We start from the raw sequence: 16,459 nt of genomic DNA on the forward strand, positions 1-16,459 counted from the left end.
ACCCTCCTGCTATAAGCTGTTGTACCTAAGATTCTCATTTGAATTACTGTTTTGCCCCTTTTTTTTGAATCATTTTTTACGTATCTAAGTATTCTGTAACACTTATGAATTTATAATGTTTTTACAAATTTCAGGTTACATTTTTTGTTTGTTTGCAAAATAAATTGTTCCTCAATAGCACGTAAGAACATACAACTTCCAACGAGACATGAATTTATGAATAGAAGAAATAAAGGAAAAAAAAAAGCATATGTAGTTGGGAACTATACAAAAATTTCATTGGTATGGTACGATATTTTGCCCAGCGAACTACTCCTGTTGCCCATAGAAGCAGCAGAAGCAATATGAAGGCAGCCTGGGAAGCTTCTTGAGTGCAAGACTCTTGATGAAGAACCTCCCAGGCAAGTTGACTGTGGTTGGCTATCATGATACTCTCTCCTGTCACGATTGAATGCGCTCTCTCGAAGTACATGACGCAGCCAGACTAATGCTTTCAACAGCATGATAAAGAAAGCATGGAAAAACACCCTGATCCACTATATTTCCAATTTTCTTTTTTCTCATTTTCATTAGAAGCCAGCTTCCAAATCAGCGAAACACACATGTTATGCTACAGAAAAGAGATAGCTTTGCTCAATCACATCTCCTCAAAGCAGCTGTGCTTGTTGGAGTGAAACCAGCTGGAGATACAAGAGCATCCACGGGAATGTCAAAGGGAGTAACAGGCATTGCTCCTTCCTCCATAATTTGCACAGAATATGACAATCCAATGAGGAGGGGCTGCTTCCATCTCCTCTTCTTCGTGAGCTCTTGATAGTTCTTTAGGAACAAATCATAGTAACCCTCACTACTGCCCAGACGGCTTCCAGATTTTTCTGATGCAAGCCATGTAGGTACCCCACGGTCTGCATCGCCACTACAAATAAGTGTGGATGTGGGAGGTGTAAACTTTCCCCTTTTTTCATATTGATTTTGAGGGAGAGAAGGTGTTGGAAAGGGTGAAACTTTCATGATTATTATTTTATAATGCATGTTCTCCCCCATCAAATGCAATTCTTTTGTAAAACTGCACACTACTCCAATCACTAGCTATATGTTAAAAAGTAAAACTAGCTTTTCCATTTTCTGCTGAAATTGCTGATAATCTACATGCTTTTGATGTTGTGAATGCTCTATATAGCCTCAGTCACTTGGCCACTAAATCAGAAGCTGCCTGCCTTCTCATTGACCAAAAATGCAATTTCAGGGTATAAATTCCTTTGCAAACTATATTTTAGAATACCCCAAATTAATTATGTTATTTTGATAAAAGAAAATACTTTGCTACTCAATTTAATTGACGTTTCTCTACTATCCAAAACTGTAGATTTCTACATTCTCCAAAACTAAAAGGCACAAAATTGTCAGATATTAACTTGCTAAGCCTTGGCATCAGCCATTTTAACTACAACTTTTACTTTCTAATGAGGAACATCAAGGGCATGGGAGAAGGCCTTTTCATGGGCAGCGCCTGGCATTGTTTGGCGTTTGCAGTTAACTGAATACAGCTGAGCGGTACTATTGCCACTGTTGTTTCTGTCAATGGAAATCCTGCTGATAAGATGGAGCAACACATGCTCAAACTCATCTCCATAGCTTGGTATGGTTCTTAACCGATAAACAAAGAATAATCTTTTCTCTGTAACTTTGGTCGCCACTTGATTTTATGGTTTATGAGATTTATGAGCTTGAATAAGGAATGACAACAACACTCACTACTATTGTGTGAAATTAAAAATAAGTAATTTTTTTTATTTTTTTATTTATATTATTTAACTATTTATATATTTAATATTATGTGAAATTCTCTGTATCTTATTTAATCATTTATATTTTATACATTATAGTTTTATATTTAGTATTTTAAGCTTAAATAGAAATAAAAAAAGAATATTAGATGTTGAATTAATTTTTTTTAGGTTTAATTAAAGGATGAGTAAATTAAAAACAATTGACAAATTTTTTTAAAAAAAATATAAATCGTTCAAATCATTCTCTTATACTTGAGCTACTAAATCTCAATGCTTCAACTCATGAATAAGAGCAATGTGATTCAAAACATTCAAAGTTAAAGTGAAATTGATACTTTTTATGTAAAACTTGATATTAGATTATGACCAATGATATAAAAATTTCTTATCAATTAAATAGATAAAATTCATCTGTATTTATTTCAAACGTAAATCATGTCAACCCATTCTTAAGAAATATTTAATTATCCTCATCTCCGATCATCCTCTTCGTTTTCAACCTTTTTTGTATTATTTTTTATTTACATATTGCATATGATTATTATCTATTATGAATTTTTTTATTATTGGTTAAGTTAAACGTATTAATTTTAAAAATTTTTAATCTTTATTTCTCTTCATCTTTCGCCTCCAATAAAATATTTGCTAGCTTCGGCCCTAATCCAAAATTATAGATTACTACATTCTCCAAAGCTCAAAGACATAAAATTGTCAGAAATTAACTTGCTAACCTTTGGCATCAGCCATATTAAGTACAACTTTACTTTCTAATGAGGAACATAAAGGGCATGGGGGAAGGCTTTTTCTTGGGCAGCGCCTGGCAGTGTTTGGAGTTTGCAATCATTTGAACGCAGCCGAGCAGCATTGTCACTGTTGTTTCTATCAATGGAAATCCTGCTGATAAGGTGGAGTAACACATGCTCAAACTCATCTCCATTGCTCCATTCGCATATTTCTGCCTTCATTACCCTCCTGTTTTTGCATATCAAGTCCCAAACAGGGAAATTCTTCCTTGGCATTACGTAGTCTCCATCTGCAAGCTTCAAACTCGGGCAGAAATCACCAACCCCATCACCAAGGTAAATTATTGTTTTCTTCCCCTCCATGGACATAGAAGCTTGAATCCTTTCAATCACAGTACCCTATCAAGTAAGAAATCATATTCAATTAATAGCATTAAATTATGTTGCAGCTAATAATCATACTTTGAGATTGATTACGAGTAGGTAATTTTTTCGTAAAATCATGTGATTTGTCATGATCCACCAAACATAGTTCTTTCTATACTGTAAGATATTGAAACACAAATGCAGGGTGAAAAAGAAAATAAAGTCAAAAGATATTACAATAATGCATTTGATTAGATCCACATCAAAGGCATGTCTACAGTGCTTTTTCGTTGGCAAGAAACACATATTTAGAACTTTGATGCATGCATGATTCCTTGTTATTTACTATTTTTAAGTTAAAAAAGTTACATACCTTGCACATATTTGGAGGGCAGGGATGATGACATCCATGAGGAGATTGAGTGAAATCATGATGAGAGAAGATACGTAGCCTGCCTTCTTGATCAACGAAACCGGGGTTTGATTGATCTCTGAAAAGTATTCCCTCAGGCCATGATGTTTCAAGATTGTCTCAATGAAGAACACGTTAGCATCGCTTACAATCTTCAAATCACATCTGAAAATAACATCGTTCCCACCAAAACTTTCAGTATTTTTTAGCTAGAAGGCCAGAAAGGAAAACTATATACAAAGAGCAAAAGATGCATACATACCCTAAAGCATAAGCCGATTTAATGGCCTGGATGATTCGAGGATGTATCGGGGTCCTTTAAGAACAGCTTTAATGTCCTCAATTTTCGTTCCTTGTGAATGTAGTTCTTTCATCATTCGATCCTATTAGAAAAATAGCCAAAATTATGCTTACTTTACTTCGAGAAAGAAAAGAAAAACTAGAGCAAGAAAATGCAAAGTAAGAAAAGAAAAAAAAACAAGACTAACCATAAGAGGGTTCCAAGGCATAGTGGGGAGGAGTTGGTTGAACAAATCTGTAGCACCCAATTCATCCAACACCCAGTTATCACTATCACAATCGATAATGTTTTATCAAATCAAAATCACAATATATCAGCCATTGGATGATGAATAATGAAACAAAGTTTAGTGGACAAAAGAAAAAGATTTTGATCACAAAAGAGGAGGATATTAGCTTGAGGTTTAAGCTATGTTTTGGATTATAGAAGAAAGGGAAGGTATTTATAGATTGTGAATTTCAAGATGAAGGGTTGTGATTTTCTTTCAATATTCTTTAAACAGTCAAACACAAGTGCCTCATATTTGCTATTACGCGGTGCCACGAAAGTTCATAAGCGTGTGTTTTTCTTTGGGTGTGATATTGACTCCTCAATATGCTGACAGTTGAGAGTTCAAATGATTTTAAATATTAATAGTCTGATTTTGTTTGCTGTGGTTTTAATTAACCAACTGCTTTTATGACAGAAAAGCAGGAATATTGAGAATATGCCATGCGAAATGCCTTCAAAAAGGGTATACTGTTCTTATTTCCAGCTTGAAATTAAGTTAGTTTATTTGAACTTATAAGTTACTTTCTGATCCTAAGCCTTATATATGTTTGGGATTTGAGTTATACAATCAAAGATAATTTATATTTATTTATAATCATAAATATAAATAACATTGTCATTTATAGCTTCAAATTTAATAAACCTTTCATATCACATATATAATCTTTTAAGATATATATAAATTTATACTTTATTCTTATTCTTTTGAATCAATCTTTTATCATTAGAATAAAATCTATATATATAAGTACACATTATATTCATATTCCCAATATATACTTTGAAAGGTGCACCTTAGATTGGAGGGCTCTATGATGGCCGGAATAAAGAAGTAGCGTCGTCAAGATTTTGAGCCTTGGTCCTGGGGCAGGTAATTAAGTTATACATTATTTATTCAATTACCGAAGTATTCCATGGTTGACGCTATTTATCCAACATGGTACGGAGCGACCACTCTTGTTGAAAAACACAATAACCGGTGGAGGCGTTGATATTTTCTTTTTCAAGCACACGGGGACATGCGAAAACTGAGGTGCGGGCCATGTGAAAAGAAGTGTTAGGTTAACCTTATATGATTTGTTTTACTTCGGTGCCTTCCTTTCTAGACTATTACTGTATATAATCTTCTCCTTCTTAACCAAACTTAAGCTTTGCAAAAATTGATGTAAAATTAAGTAACTTCCTAGTTATAGAAATAGCAATATTCCTTATTGGAATGTTCATCACAATTATCAAATTAAATTAATCTTAACGCATAATTCCTTCAATATAAACTAAACTAATGGACACATATATCTACATTTGGCATGTGTAAGACATTAGACATCTCAAGGGATGGTATATATGATGAGGAAAAGAAAATAATGGATCAAACCTAAGCTGAACTTGTTTTGAGCATGGATTAGATTCTATATAATTCATAAAGCAGAGGGTAATGTTTAAATCAAAAGATTTCATTACTCCTTGATTATGGTTCTGTTTTTTAATTTTTTTTTCTTTTAGAGGAAAATTTATGAAATGTACGTAAATATTAAGAATCAAACACTACATCATCGTTCAATAAAGAAGCAAGTCAGAATAATGAGTACTAATCCATTAATCTTCAAAAACTTGGAAGAAACGTAACCATACTTGTATTCTTGTATTTAGAAAGAAAACAAAAAGAAACACAGCTAAAAGCAAGTTGCAAAAGAAGGGATCTATTCCAAACTTTGAGAATAGCTCGGTATGGTTCTTAACTGATAGAAAAAAAACTAGGAATAATCTTCTCTATAACTTTGGTCCACTTGGTTTTATGATTGTCACCAATGGATTGGCACATATGGCATAATAATAGAGCCATTACATCTCTTAACAGAATTGATGAATTTAATTTGGAAACAATTTTCCAGTCATATTTTCTTTGGAAAAATTTATTTACAGTTATTTCAAACACACTTTTCTTTATAGAAAATGCATAAGGCCTGACAATCAAAACCCTATAAGCAACTCAGCAGTAATTCGATGAGCATTGGCATCTGTCCAACAATTTCTCTACTGAGGAACCGGCAGGGCTTGAGGCAGGGCCTCATGGGTAGATGCTGAAATGGTTTGCAGTTTGCAGTCAACAGAGATCCGTTGGGCAGAGCTGCCTTTGTTTTCTTCTACAGATATCATGTTGATTATTTGCAGCAAAAGGCGTTCAAGCTCTTCACCGTCAGACCATTCATGAATCTCAGCCTTGATGAGCATAGGGTTCCTGCAAATCAACTCCCACACTGGGAAATTCTTCCTTGGCATCATGTAATCTGCCTCTCCAAGCTTTAGGCTTGGACAGTAATCCCCGCTACCATCTCCAAGGTAGATAATTTTTTTCTTCCCCTCTAAAGAAGCTTGAATCCTTTCAATGACCATCCCCTGTTGCACAAAGCACAAGCCAAAAATTAGAAGTTGAAGACACTTGATATATCATATTTCATGATTGTAAATTTATATGATTTTAAAAAAAAAAATTGTTGCCCCATGTCAATATCATGGTTATGATTTAAGTCCTCATATGAACCATTAGTTGAATAGATTAAGTGGGGTCAAGAAAAGAGGTTGATATGTCTAAAATCAAAATAGATTTAAAAAATAAAAATTCCAAGCTAGTGGGATGAAATTGACTATGTACGTGTGGAATACCTTCAACTAACAAAATTTTCTAGAATTTGCAGGCAAAAAAGAACCTTCATAAAATTATTCACTTATATGAAAAAACCAAGTCTTTCTACAAGATTTGGTGTCTTGATTGACAAAAAAGTATCATAAAATGAAATTAAATCATTTTAAGTGGTAAAAAAATATGATACCTTGCACATATTAGGGGGGCAGAGGTTGCAGCCATGTGAACACTTGGTGAAATCATGGTAAGGGAAGATCCTCAGCCTTCCTTCTTCATCAACAAAGCCGGGGTTGGTGTTGATCTCAGAGAAATATTCCTTCAATCCAAGATGCTCCAAAATTGTCTCAATGAAGAACAAGTTTGCATCACTTACGATTCTGAGTTCACATCTAAAAACCACAAATCAATTTGATCAGTACCAACATAAATACACAGGAACAATATGAAGAGGAGCGCAGAAAGAAAGGGAAAAAAAAATACCCTAAAGCATTAGCTGCTTTAATAGCTGGGACGATCCTAGGATGTATAGGAGTCCGTTTCAGTACCTCAGCAATGTCATCGATGGTTTTTCCTTGTGCGTGAAGCTCCTTCATCATCCTATCCTGTAATTTTATACCACAAGAAAATAATTAAACATTGAGTTCTATTTATTTTAAAGACAAAACAAGAGAAACAAAAATTCCAGACGTTTACCATGAGAGAATTCCACGGCATGGTAGGAAGAAGCTGGTTGAACAAGTCGGTAAAACCCAACTCATCACAACCCAGTTATCACTATCACACAGTCGATGATAGTTTTTGTCAAAATCAAAAACTACAACGATTCCAGCCATCTCTTTGAAAGAAAATCAAATAACTGCAAAACAAGAGGGGAAAAGAATATCTCTTGCTTAGAGTATGGATGTAGGATGGAAAACTCAAGAACTCTGAATGTTTTCTTGGCACAGATGAACGTAATAGGACAGGGTATTTATATGTAGAAAAAAGTCATGTGCATGTGGAGAATAACACAGTTATTAAACAATGGATTTTTTTTATGCCAAAGGAATATTACTTGAGGGAGTTTTAAAGGTAAGTAGGAATTAGGCCAGAAGAATCCTTTTCCTTTTTTCTGGAAGCTTTCTGGACTACCCATCCTAATCTGATACGACTGCTTGTAACCTGTTCCTCTGATGCAAGCAACATCACCCATTGTTGATGACCTTGATTGGACCAAGTGGTCAATCAAGTTTGGTCACTGGATCGGACGGGTAAAAAGGGTGTTCCATGGGGTTAAATATTTGTCGGTTTAAGGTTTATCAGAAGCAAAAGAATGGTGGGAGGAATAAGGGAATATTCTAGCGGAACTAAATTCAGTTGCCCACCTTCGAAAACGCACTTGCTACAAACACAGAGAATATTCTGGGAATGGTTCAGTTGTTGATTCTTGCGTTTCACTTTTTGTGGCTGCCACGCTTCAAGGCTTTCGAGCCCACCTTGCTCTGGTTCACATTGATTTAAGAACAAGGACGTGGACACAACACGTTATATCCCTGAAATTAATCCTGGCATTGATTGAATTGGCGTGTGAGCTAAACGAAGAAAGAGAAATCAAGCTATCTCAGTGTTCATGATTTTGTGTTTCATTTCATTTTTAGTAAAAAAATTGGAGCTTTGTTTACCATTCTATATATTCATCATTTGCTTTGCCTTAACTTAAACGCCTTCCCATCAAATAAAACATGAAATTTCTTCTTCAAATATCCCTAATTGAGCTGAAAATATGTGTTTGTGTACTTGTCCAGAAAGAAGGAAAAAAGACTAAGAGTAATCAATAAGACCTATTCAAACAAAGCATATATTATTAAAATTAAAGTGAATCATGTGAAGTTATACATAACACATTAAAATTGAAGAAAATTTAAAAGATAAAGATTTGAGAACAACTCTAACATTTGTCAGGTTGCTTGCATTGATATGGTTTTGGAACCAACCTAAAGATCATAACAAGTTGCTAAGTGTCAATAGATCCACTCTTATGTGCGATTTTCCTTGTCCTTGCCAAGTTGAGATTTTTTACTAAAATAAAGAGGACATTAGACAATTCTTTCAGATAGACTTGATTGCATCAGGGATGACACATATCAAATTGATTGGTGCAAGCTGGCTATGTTCCTTTTGAAACTGAAAACACATCTTTAATCATTCCCTTGCTTAATGCATCCCAACTGCACTCTCCTTTCCCACCTTATTATAATATAGGTTTAATTGAAAAAGAGAATTAAAATTCTGTTCTTTAGACAAATAATTATATACTAATCAATAAATTAAATATTCAAATATTAAAATTAAAAGTTACGTAATGTCTATTTTTAACAAATTTATGCCAACAGACTAAAACGAACAAGGTACCTAATTCAAAACTAAAGTTTGTGGATGTATCATGATTTTGTTAGGATACCAGCAATATTGGCCTTTTGTATGCTTTATATATACTATCTAGATTTTGCTGGATGTCTTCTTTCCTTAATTTGTCAAATACCAAGTCTCTCATGTACAAGAGTTAATAATCAGGGCAAAGGCAAACCCCCCCAATATATCAATACATTTGGGGGAGGCTTTTCTTGATCTTAATTAATGTACGTGTATACATCCCACCCTTGAATAAATTTCAAGCTCTAGTTGTCATGTTGAAGTTGATGACCATGACTCAATTTAAAACTTAAGCTGTCGAGTCAAGTGTCTGAGCATTGAGTGAGAGTTTAGTATTGATTTTAGAATAAAATATTTTTATTTTTTAATATTTAATCAAAATTACACAAAAATTTATTAATTTTTAAAATAAATATTCTGTTTTAAAAACTTAAATATTATTAACAAAAATTATAAAAAATTAAAAAAAAAACATCCCAGAGCTTCGATCAAATGAAAAGTTTTTTTTATTAATAAAATTAATAAAATTATGTAATAATAATTTTAAAAATTAATTAAAAATAAAATTATTTTTTTAATCTTCGTCGTGTCAGTAAGTTAATAAAATTTTACAATTGATTAATATTTATTTAAAAATTAATAAATTTTTATATAATTTTGATCAAAATTTTAAAAATAAATATATTTTACTTTTAATCTTAATATTTTATTTTAATAATTTTTAATTGAAAGAAATAATATTGAATTTTATATGGGCATGTATCGCCGCCGCTTTGGCAATGTCACACAGCCATTTCAGATATGACTGGTAGCCTAGGCAATGCTCCAAAAAGCCTGGCTCATCCCAAAACTGGTTCCAGCTAGCTCTGCACGTAAATGCTTGTAAGATATTGTGAATGATTAATACTATATCTTTTCCTCAGCCATGTTATGCCAAATTCATTTAAAACTTATTATCTTAGGGCATGGGTGGCAGGATGATATGTAGTCTCGTCATTGTCCAATCTAAAGACTAACCCAAAAGTTAGGATTTATGATTGTCAGTAACTTGGAAATTGCCCAGAGGCTGAAACTTCTCTTTGCTTTTATTTATTTAGTGATCTTCTTCTCTTTGAAGTCCAGCGGTAGTTGCCTACACTCGATCTATCTCCAACTTGGGCCCAGAAAGCAATTTCTGAAAAACCTGGTAACTTTGGTTCACGTGGAAGAGGCCATACTTTCTTCAATGGCAGAGACAATCAGTGGAGGCTTACTCTGCATGTCTGTAAAAAAATTATATTTCTGAAAGCTAGGTGGCGTTGTTCATATATGAGTTTAATGCTCTCATGTGCTTAAGAGATAAAATCTATGTTAAAGATTAAAAGTCATACTAATTCTGTAATAGTAAATGGAGAATTAATTCTAAATAAAGCAGCTTTATCTCCCTCCTGGTTCATGCATACTATAGTTAGAAATTCTGAGTTTTACCCCTGTTTTTCAATGGCAAGCAAGGTGGAGTCTGATGTCTAAAGTTCAACCTTTTCTTTTTAATTGAAGATTTATATACAAGAGATCATTTAAATTTGAGTAAAAGGGGATGCCTCTTCAATTCCACATGGATTTAAAGTAATGAAGAGTTGAAGAGAGTGGCATCATGTGCCCTTCCTTCCACTCTCAATTTTTTATACTTCCATTCAGTCTTATCATCATAAGCACCGACTATAAATATTCAGTTGATGGTTTAATGTAATCTTATAGCTTAAACCATTGTTTATTTATTTAAAGTTGTCAGAGATAAATGCAACTTACAAAAAAAATTGGGCCTTTAGAATCTCAAATTTGTAGTAAAATGTTTGTAAATGGCCATTGCAAAATGTAAAATTAGATTGCTGTGCGAATTGAATCTCTAAATTTGGACTTGGCAAGACTTTTAAGGAAAAATTACACCATTTGCAGAAGAACTTTGAGTCTTCACTTGTGGAGAATGTAGAATGTAGAAAAATTGTAACAAAGGCGAGTTGAGACTTCTAAAGATTCAAAAAGAGAAGACTTCCATTGAGAAGGCTGCTGCTCAAAGTGAAACACATGCCACATCTTGGAGTTATTGCATGGCAAGTTGTTATTTCACCTGCCTATAACTGAAAGCGAAAACCTTAACAGAGAAAGAAAAGAAGCATGACAAGTTAAAACAATGCTTTTTATCTTTGCTTGCACTATTGAACCGGTTTTTAATGGACAGAAACAAGGCTTTCCACATAAATCGTTGTAGAAAAGCGTTGGCATTGGGGTGCCCCTGGAATACAGAGAGTCTCCCCTGTTTCATTCTCCAAATTGAACCAAACAGACTGACAACCTCCGCCATCATCTAGCAATATTTTTTCACCACCCTTAGAATATGCTACAGCTCTGGTGTGAAATATATTCGTCAGCCATTCGTCTCGTGACAGATAAAGTAGTTCAGTCCAAGACTCTTTGGCTCCATATTCCTTCATCACCCACAAATTTATATGATCCTCGACTGAACAATTTGAGTAATCACGGGAAACGCATAAGCGTCCTCCCAACACCCCCGCATTCATGTAACTAAAAATTGTACAATCACCACCACATTTTTTCTGTCTGAAGCTTATGTCACCTTCAGGAACCTCGTAATATTCCTCAGTACCAAGATCAACAGCAAAGATCACTTTACCTCCACAAAATCCACCTATTTCATCCCCTACCCAATGCAGGGAACCATTAACATAGGCACCGTCATTGTAATTAGTGAAAATGTCATAAGGGCAATCCTTAATCCTCTTCCAAGAATTAGCTTTCAGACTATAAACCATCACTTTGAAGCAATTTTGAGTCTTGGATCTGAGCATTTTCACCACCTTGTAGTCATTGCCGCTGACATCATATCCAAATCCGAGTATGGTATTCTTGTCATACCCACATCCAGGCAGAGTGTCATGATCCATGGCTATATCATCACTTCATGTCGACAGATAATGGCATTTTCTGGTTGATGGATTCCACAAAGCAATGCCTTCTTGACGATGATATACAGCAAGTAAACCGTTGCAAGAACCAAATATTCTGGACTGATATTTGTTCGCTTCAGCTGTAAACGGACGAGGAAACTGCACCAAGTTGCACAGCGAGTCGAAGTCCACTGCATAGGCTTTGTTATCATTTTCTACACAATTATCAAGAAAGAGCTTGACATTGGTGTTGGTTTTCAAAGACTGATGGAGATGGAGTTTGACGAAATCTGAGTCATCTATTAAGGAACCCCATGGCTTGGACACGCATTTAAAGCGAAGTAATGTCTTCACGGGAAGCCGACAAAGTATGTCAGTGATCAGATCGGATGGAAAAGGAGACATTTGTGGATTCGGCAAGAGAAAAGAAAGCTCGGTTCAGGGTTTTGAAGAGAAATGAAAATTTCTTTGGACGAGGATGGTCAACACTGCATCAAACAGGAAAATGAAAGGACAAAGCCATAGTTGGAACCCATAAAATGAGTTCATTATCAGCTTATGGAAAAGTCAAACCACCATGTGCCCTTCCTTTCTTTCTCAATTTTTTTTTTATACTTCAATTTTCATCTTTACCATCATCAACTCCGACTCTGATCATTCAAATTTATTGCTTCGGAAACGCTTTCATGCTTCGCAGGTGCCACTTGCTACTTAACTGCACACTAACTGCAGGTTGCCTTTAAACATTATATGTATTAAGTCATTAACCCAATGGAAGGGTGCCCGTGCAACTGTTACCTAAAGCAGTCGGTTTTTACATTATGTGCATTTCAGAGTCAGTATGAAATGTTTCTGACGCAGGAAAGTTATTCCGGGCTAACAAATTTATTGGTGTTTCAAGATGTCACATTCTTAGAGTTTAGTCTAATAGCTACATCTGCAGATTCATGGGTGCTTGTTTCATTTCCTTGTAAACTTTGTGTTGGTAGGTTGATCACTTAAAATTAACCTGACATATGCCTGATCCCTTGTACCAATATTACTTGGAAAAAGCTGACAAAGAACGGAGCCAACAACTTCCTTTTGCGGAGTAATAGTTGAGCTCTTTGTTCAAGTTAAAAGAGTTTCCTTTCAGCAACTTTTTGGTAGTTAATTGGCATAGAAGCTCCTGCTGCATGGTGCCTGTTCTTTTTTGCCCTTGATGCACTAAAACTGTAAAACCTAGAATGCTAAAAATCGAAAAGGGCAAAGAAATTACAGAGTAGTGCTTGCTCTTATATAAGTAAGAAAAACTTTTCTCGAATAACATAAGAACCTCCTTTTTTGCATTTCTTAGGCTTTATATAGATCTCCATCTTGACTAAATCTGACAATATCGTATTTTCACTTAACGCTTTAAAAAAATTTCTCTTGTAATAACTTGAAAGAAAACTTAAAGACTTGTAGTAACTTGAAATTAGCCTAACAATGGTCATGTGTTACGGAGTCATTACTCTTTCCCCCATAAACGCGTTTATGGGAGTGTGTAACACACTCACTTATAAAGAGCCCAAGACTTCTCATTCCTGTCCGATGTAGGATAGAGACATTTTCCTCGTGACAAACTCTCCCACCCGATTCCTTTCCCTGGACTCAGGTGCTTTGGCGTGAGTCAGACGAGGTTCGGTCCGCTCTGATAACACTTGTCACGGAGTCATTACTCTCTCTCCATAAACGCGCTTATGGGAGTGTGCAGCACACCTGCTTATAAAAAGCCCAGAACCTCCCGTTCCTGTCCAATGTGGGATAGAGACACTTTCCTCGTGACACATGGATGCCAAAATCGATTTTTCCTTGATCGAATCTAGCTGCGGAGTGTAAATTAATACTTTTTGCAACCAAATTTAAATTTGTTTATAAAAGTACCAGTATCACTGCTTGTCCAATAATTTTTTTAACATATTCTTACACACTCAGAATAGTCTTTATCAAGAAGAGATCCGTCCTGACTTCTCTCAAAACGATCATTTCAAATAATAATCATCTTGTGAACCAAATGCATTCTTATAAAGGAATTAAGAATAAAGGAAAATGGTTATTTCATCTCCCCATCAAGCATGTTCTACGATCTAAGATTTAAAGTTCTGAAAATCTCAGAAGCCCAATATCAATGATCTTTAAGAATTGGGCAATCAGCAATGGCCTGTGGTAACAATGGCCTAGGCAAGTTCAATTGGGCCATACACATGGCCCATCTATAGTGGGCAGAAATAAGATTGAACTATGGTTAAGCCCAGTTTAGTGCTTTAAAATGGGGCTTAAGCTTAAGAGTTAAGAAGCAAAACTTTCCAAATCTTACTCAAATTTGGGTGATTGAGATTGGGCTTTTGACAGGCTCTTAGGGTCACCTGCAAAAGTCAAAGAATAATATGTGCGAAACACCCAACATATTATAAACATTATAATAACATTTGATATGAGAAAAATAAAAATATATTTTTTATAATATAATTAATTAAATTATATTATAATATTTATCTTTAATAAATTACTGTAATGTAAAATTATAATATAATTACATTATAATCAATGGATGTAATGTAGTTACAGTACAAAATTAATGTAATTAGATTGTATTACACTTTATAATATTATTAAAAATATTTTTACTTTTCAACTTTGTTACTTTGTTAAAAATATTTTGTAATATTGTAACTTATTTTTTTTTTTAGATTTCAAAAGATGTCTCTTTGTTACTCTTAATAGCTATTCTATGTTGGATGATGGATAATGGATGGTGAATGTCAATAAAATTTATATTATCTTTTTTAAAAAAATTAAAATAAAATATATAATATAAAAAATTATATTAAAAAATAAAAATAAAATATATAAGATTATAATAAAATAGTTTATATTAAAATATATTTAAAAGATGATATTATATAAAAATTAATGATAAAAAATATAAATATATTAAATTTACATTTTAATGAGTAAGAGTAATTCTAGAAATTAATATTACGTTCTCAACAAAGTATTTGTAAGCCGAACGTTGTAATGTTATTTTTTTTATATTTTAATCATTATTTTATTTATATACTAAATATTATAATATTATTTTTCATATAAATATAATATTTATAATTACATTATTTACAATCATACATAATTATATAATATTATATTATAAAATATTAAATGTCACTTATATTATCATGCATTTGCTTTTACTACACCATGTTAATTGTCATAGAGAACTAAACGACTATTTTCTCATAATATTCTATCATTTCCATATAATGAGCAAGCCATGAATATTCAATAATTACGTAATCCGCAACGATATCTTTTCCTTGAGTAAAAAAAATTGTGAGTTCCAAGCTTGATAGATGGTTGAGAAAGCGCTATCTTTTCTGACCAATGTGCGTAAGCCAAAGCTAAGCTGGGCTAAGCTTCAACTCAGCGAATTGGACTCCTGAGCAGCCCCTCATCAGAGAGTTTGTTCCCTGGAAAGGGTTTGCTTTAATCTGGGGCCCCACGCAGTTGTGGAAAGTCTACTATATTGACGCCTGGAAGGGCCCTCAATCAGATCAGAAGCTTATTCAGCTGAGACCTTTGGCTGTGGCAAGATGAATGTTGGCACAGTGTAAGATTTGATGGGTTGATGTAATCTTTTGATATATGGTCTTTTCACCCTTTTCTCCATGCACAGTAATCTAAAGTATACATGATTATGGATTTCAGATTCACCATAACCAAAATATACCAAGTAGAGAAAAGGATGTTGCTGAGGAAACCAGAAGTGGCTCAAGAATAATCAAGATACAGTGTCTTTAGGTTGTTTTCAATGGCCATGTTTGAGGTGGACTCTCACTCTCTCAGACATATGCAATGCAATCTTGTTTTGTTATTACATGGGTGTCTTTTTATTGCATCACCAAATCTATTTTTGGCCTTACACTTTCTCAAATATAAAATATCCCAACATATACTAATGTGTGTGCATACTTTGAACAACTCAATATATTTATCAACACTAATTTTCTTTTCTTTTTCTTTTGAGTGCTTATCAACCCAAAGAAATTAATAATTGTTTCCATATAATATAATATATATATTTTTCTATTTGTATCTAAAGAGACATTTCAATAACTAGAATTTGACACTTATAATACTAGAATATTAAATTTAAATATTGGAAACGAACAATATTAATTATATATTGGAATTTAATCAAAATTCAATTTCAAAATTAATATTAACAATTTTACGTTACGAAAGGAGAAAGAGTTTAAAAAATGAAAAAGAAGCACTCGAATTTATAAAACTCAAAATAAAATGCATTTTTTCACATTCAAGTGTATCAAAAATGTTTTTTTTTTCTATTTTTTTAATAATAAATTGATTTTTTAATTCTAGAATGCATAAAACAAATTACATAATTGGAAAACATTGTTTACCATGTATATCATAGTCAAAAGTCATGTACACATTGAATAAGGAAACATAATTTTGAGAATCCCACCTCTAACCCTATAGGTATAGGGTAGATCAAAAGTTTCACTCAATTCTTATCATGTCCTTAAATTGATTT

General features: G+C 33.5%; 1 protein-coding gene and 3 pseudogenes across 2 annotated transcripts; all 4 read right to left on the minus strand.

The window, feature by feature from the left end:
- Positions 1–633: 633 nt before the first annotated feature.
- On the minus strand, positions 634–1,011 carry LOC110424407 (5-formyltetrahydrofolate cyclo-ligase, mitochondrial pseudogene; annotated as a pseudogene).
- A 1,413-nt stretch (positions 1,012–2,424) lies between these two features.
- On the minus strand, positions 2,425–3,933 carry LOC110424452 (inorganic pyrophosphatase 1-like; annotated as a pseudogene). Its single transcript, XR_016351741.1, has 4 exons — positions 3,800–3,933; positions 3,574–3,694; positions 3,273–3,476; positions 2,425–2,932 (listed from the first exon to the last, which is right to left on the minus strand). The product of XR_016351741.1 is annotated as an inorganic pyrophosphatase 1-like (transcript).
- Positions 3,934–5,669: 1,736 nt separating this feature from the next.
- On the minus strand, positions 5,670–7,371 carry LOC110424170 (inorganic pyrophosphatase 1-like). Its single transcript, XM_021438688.2, has 4 exons — positions 7,220–7,371; positions 7,007–7,128; positions 6,714–6,915; positions 5,670–6,279 (listed from the first exon to the last, which is right to left on the minus strand). The coding sequence occupies exons 1-4, from the start codon at positions 7,238–7,240 to the stop codon at positions 5,917–5,919; spliced, it is 708 nt and encodes a 235-aa protein (XP_021294363.2). The 5' UTR covers positions 7,241–7,371; the 3' UTR covers positions 5,670–5,916.
- A 3,774-nt stretch (positions 7,372–11,145) lies between these two features.
- Positions 11,146–12,288, minus strand: LOC110424672 (F-box protein CPR1-like; annotated as a pseudogene).
- Between the last annotated feature and the right edge of the window lie 4,171 nt (positions 12,289–16,459).

The sequence above is a fragment of the Theobroma umbraticum genome, unplaced genomic scaffold, assembly GCF_002168275.2.
Source record: "Theobroma umbraticum cultivar Fairchild unplaced genomic scaffold, ASM216827v3 scaffold_204.0, whole genome shotgun sequence".
NCBI classification, from domain to species: domain Eukaryota; kingdom Viridiplantae; phylum Streptophyta; class Magnoliopsida; order Malvales; family Malvaceae; genus Theobroma; species Theobroma umbraticum.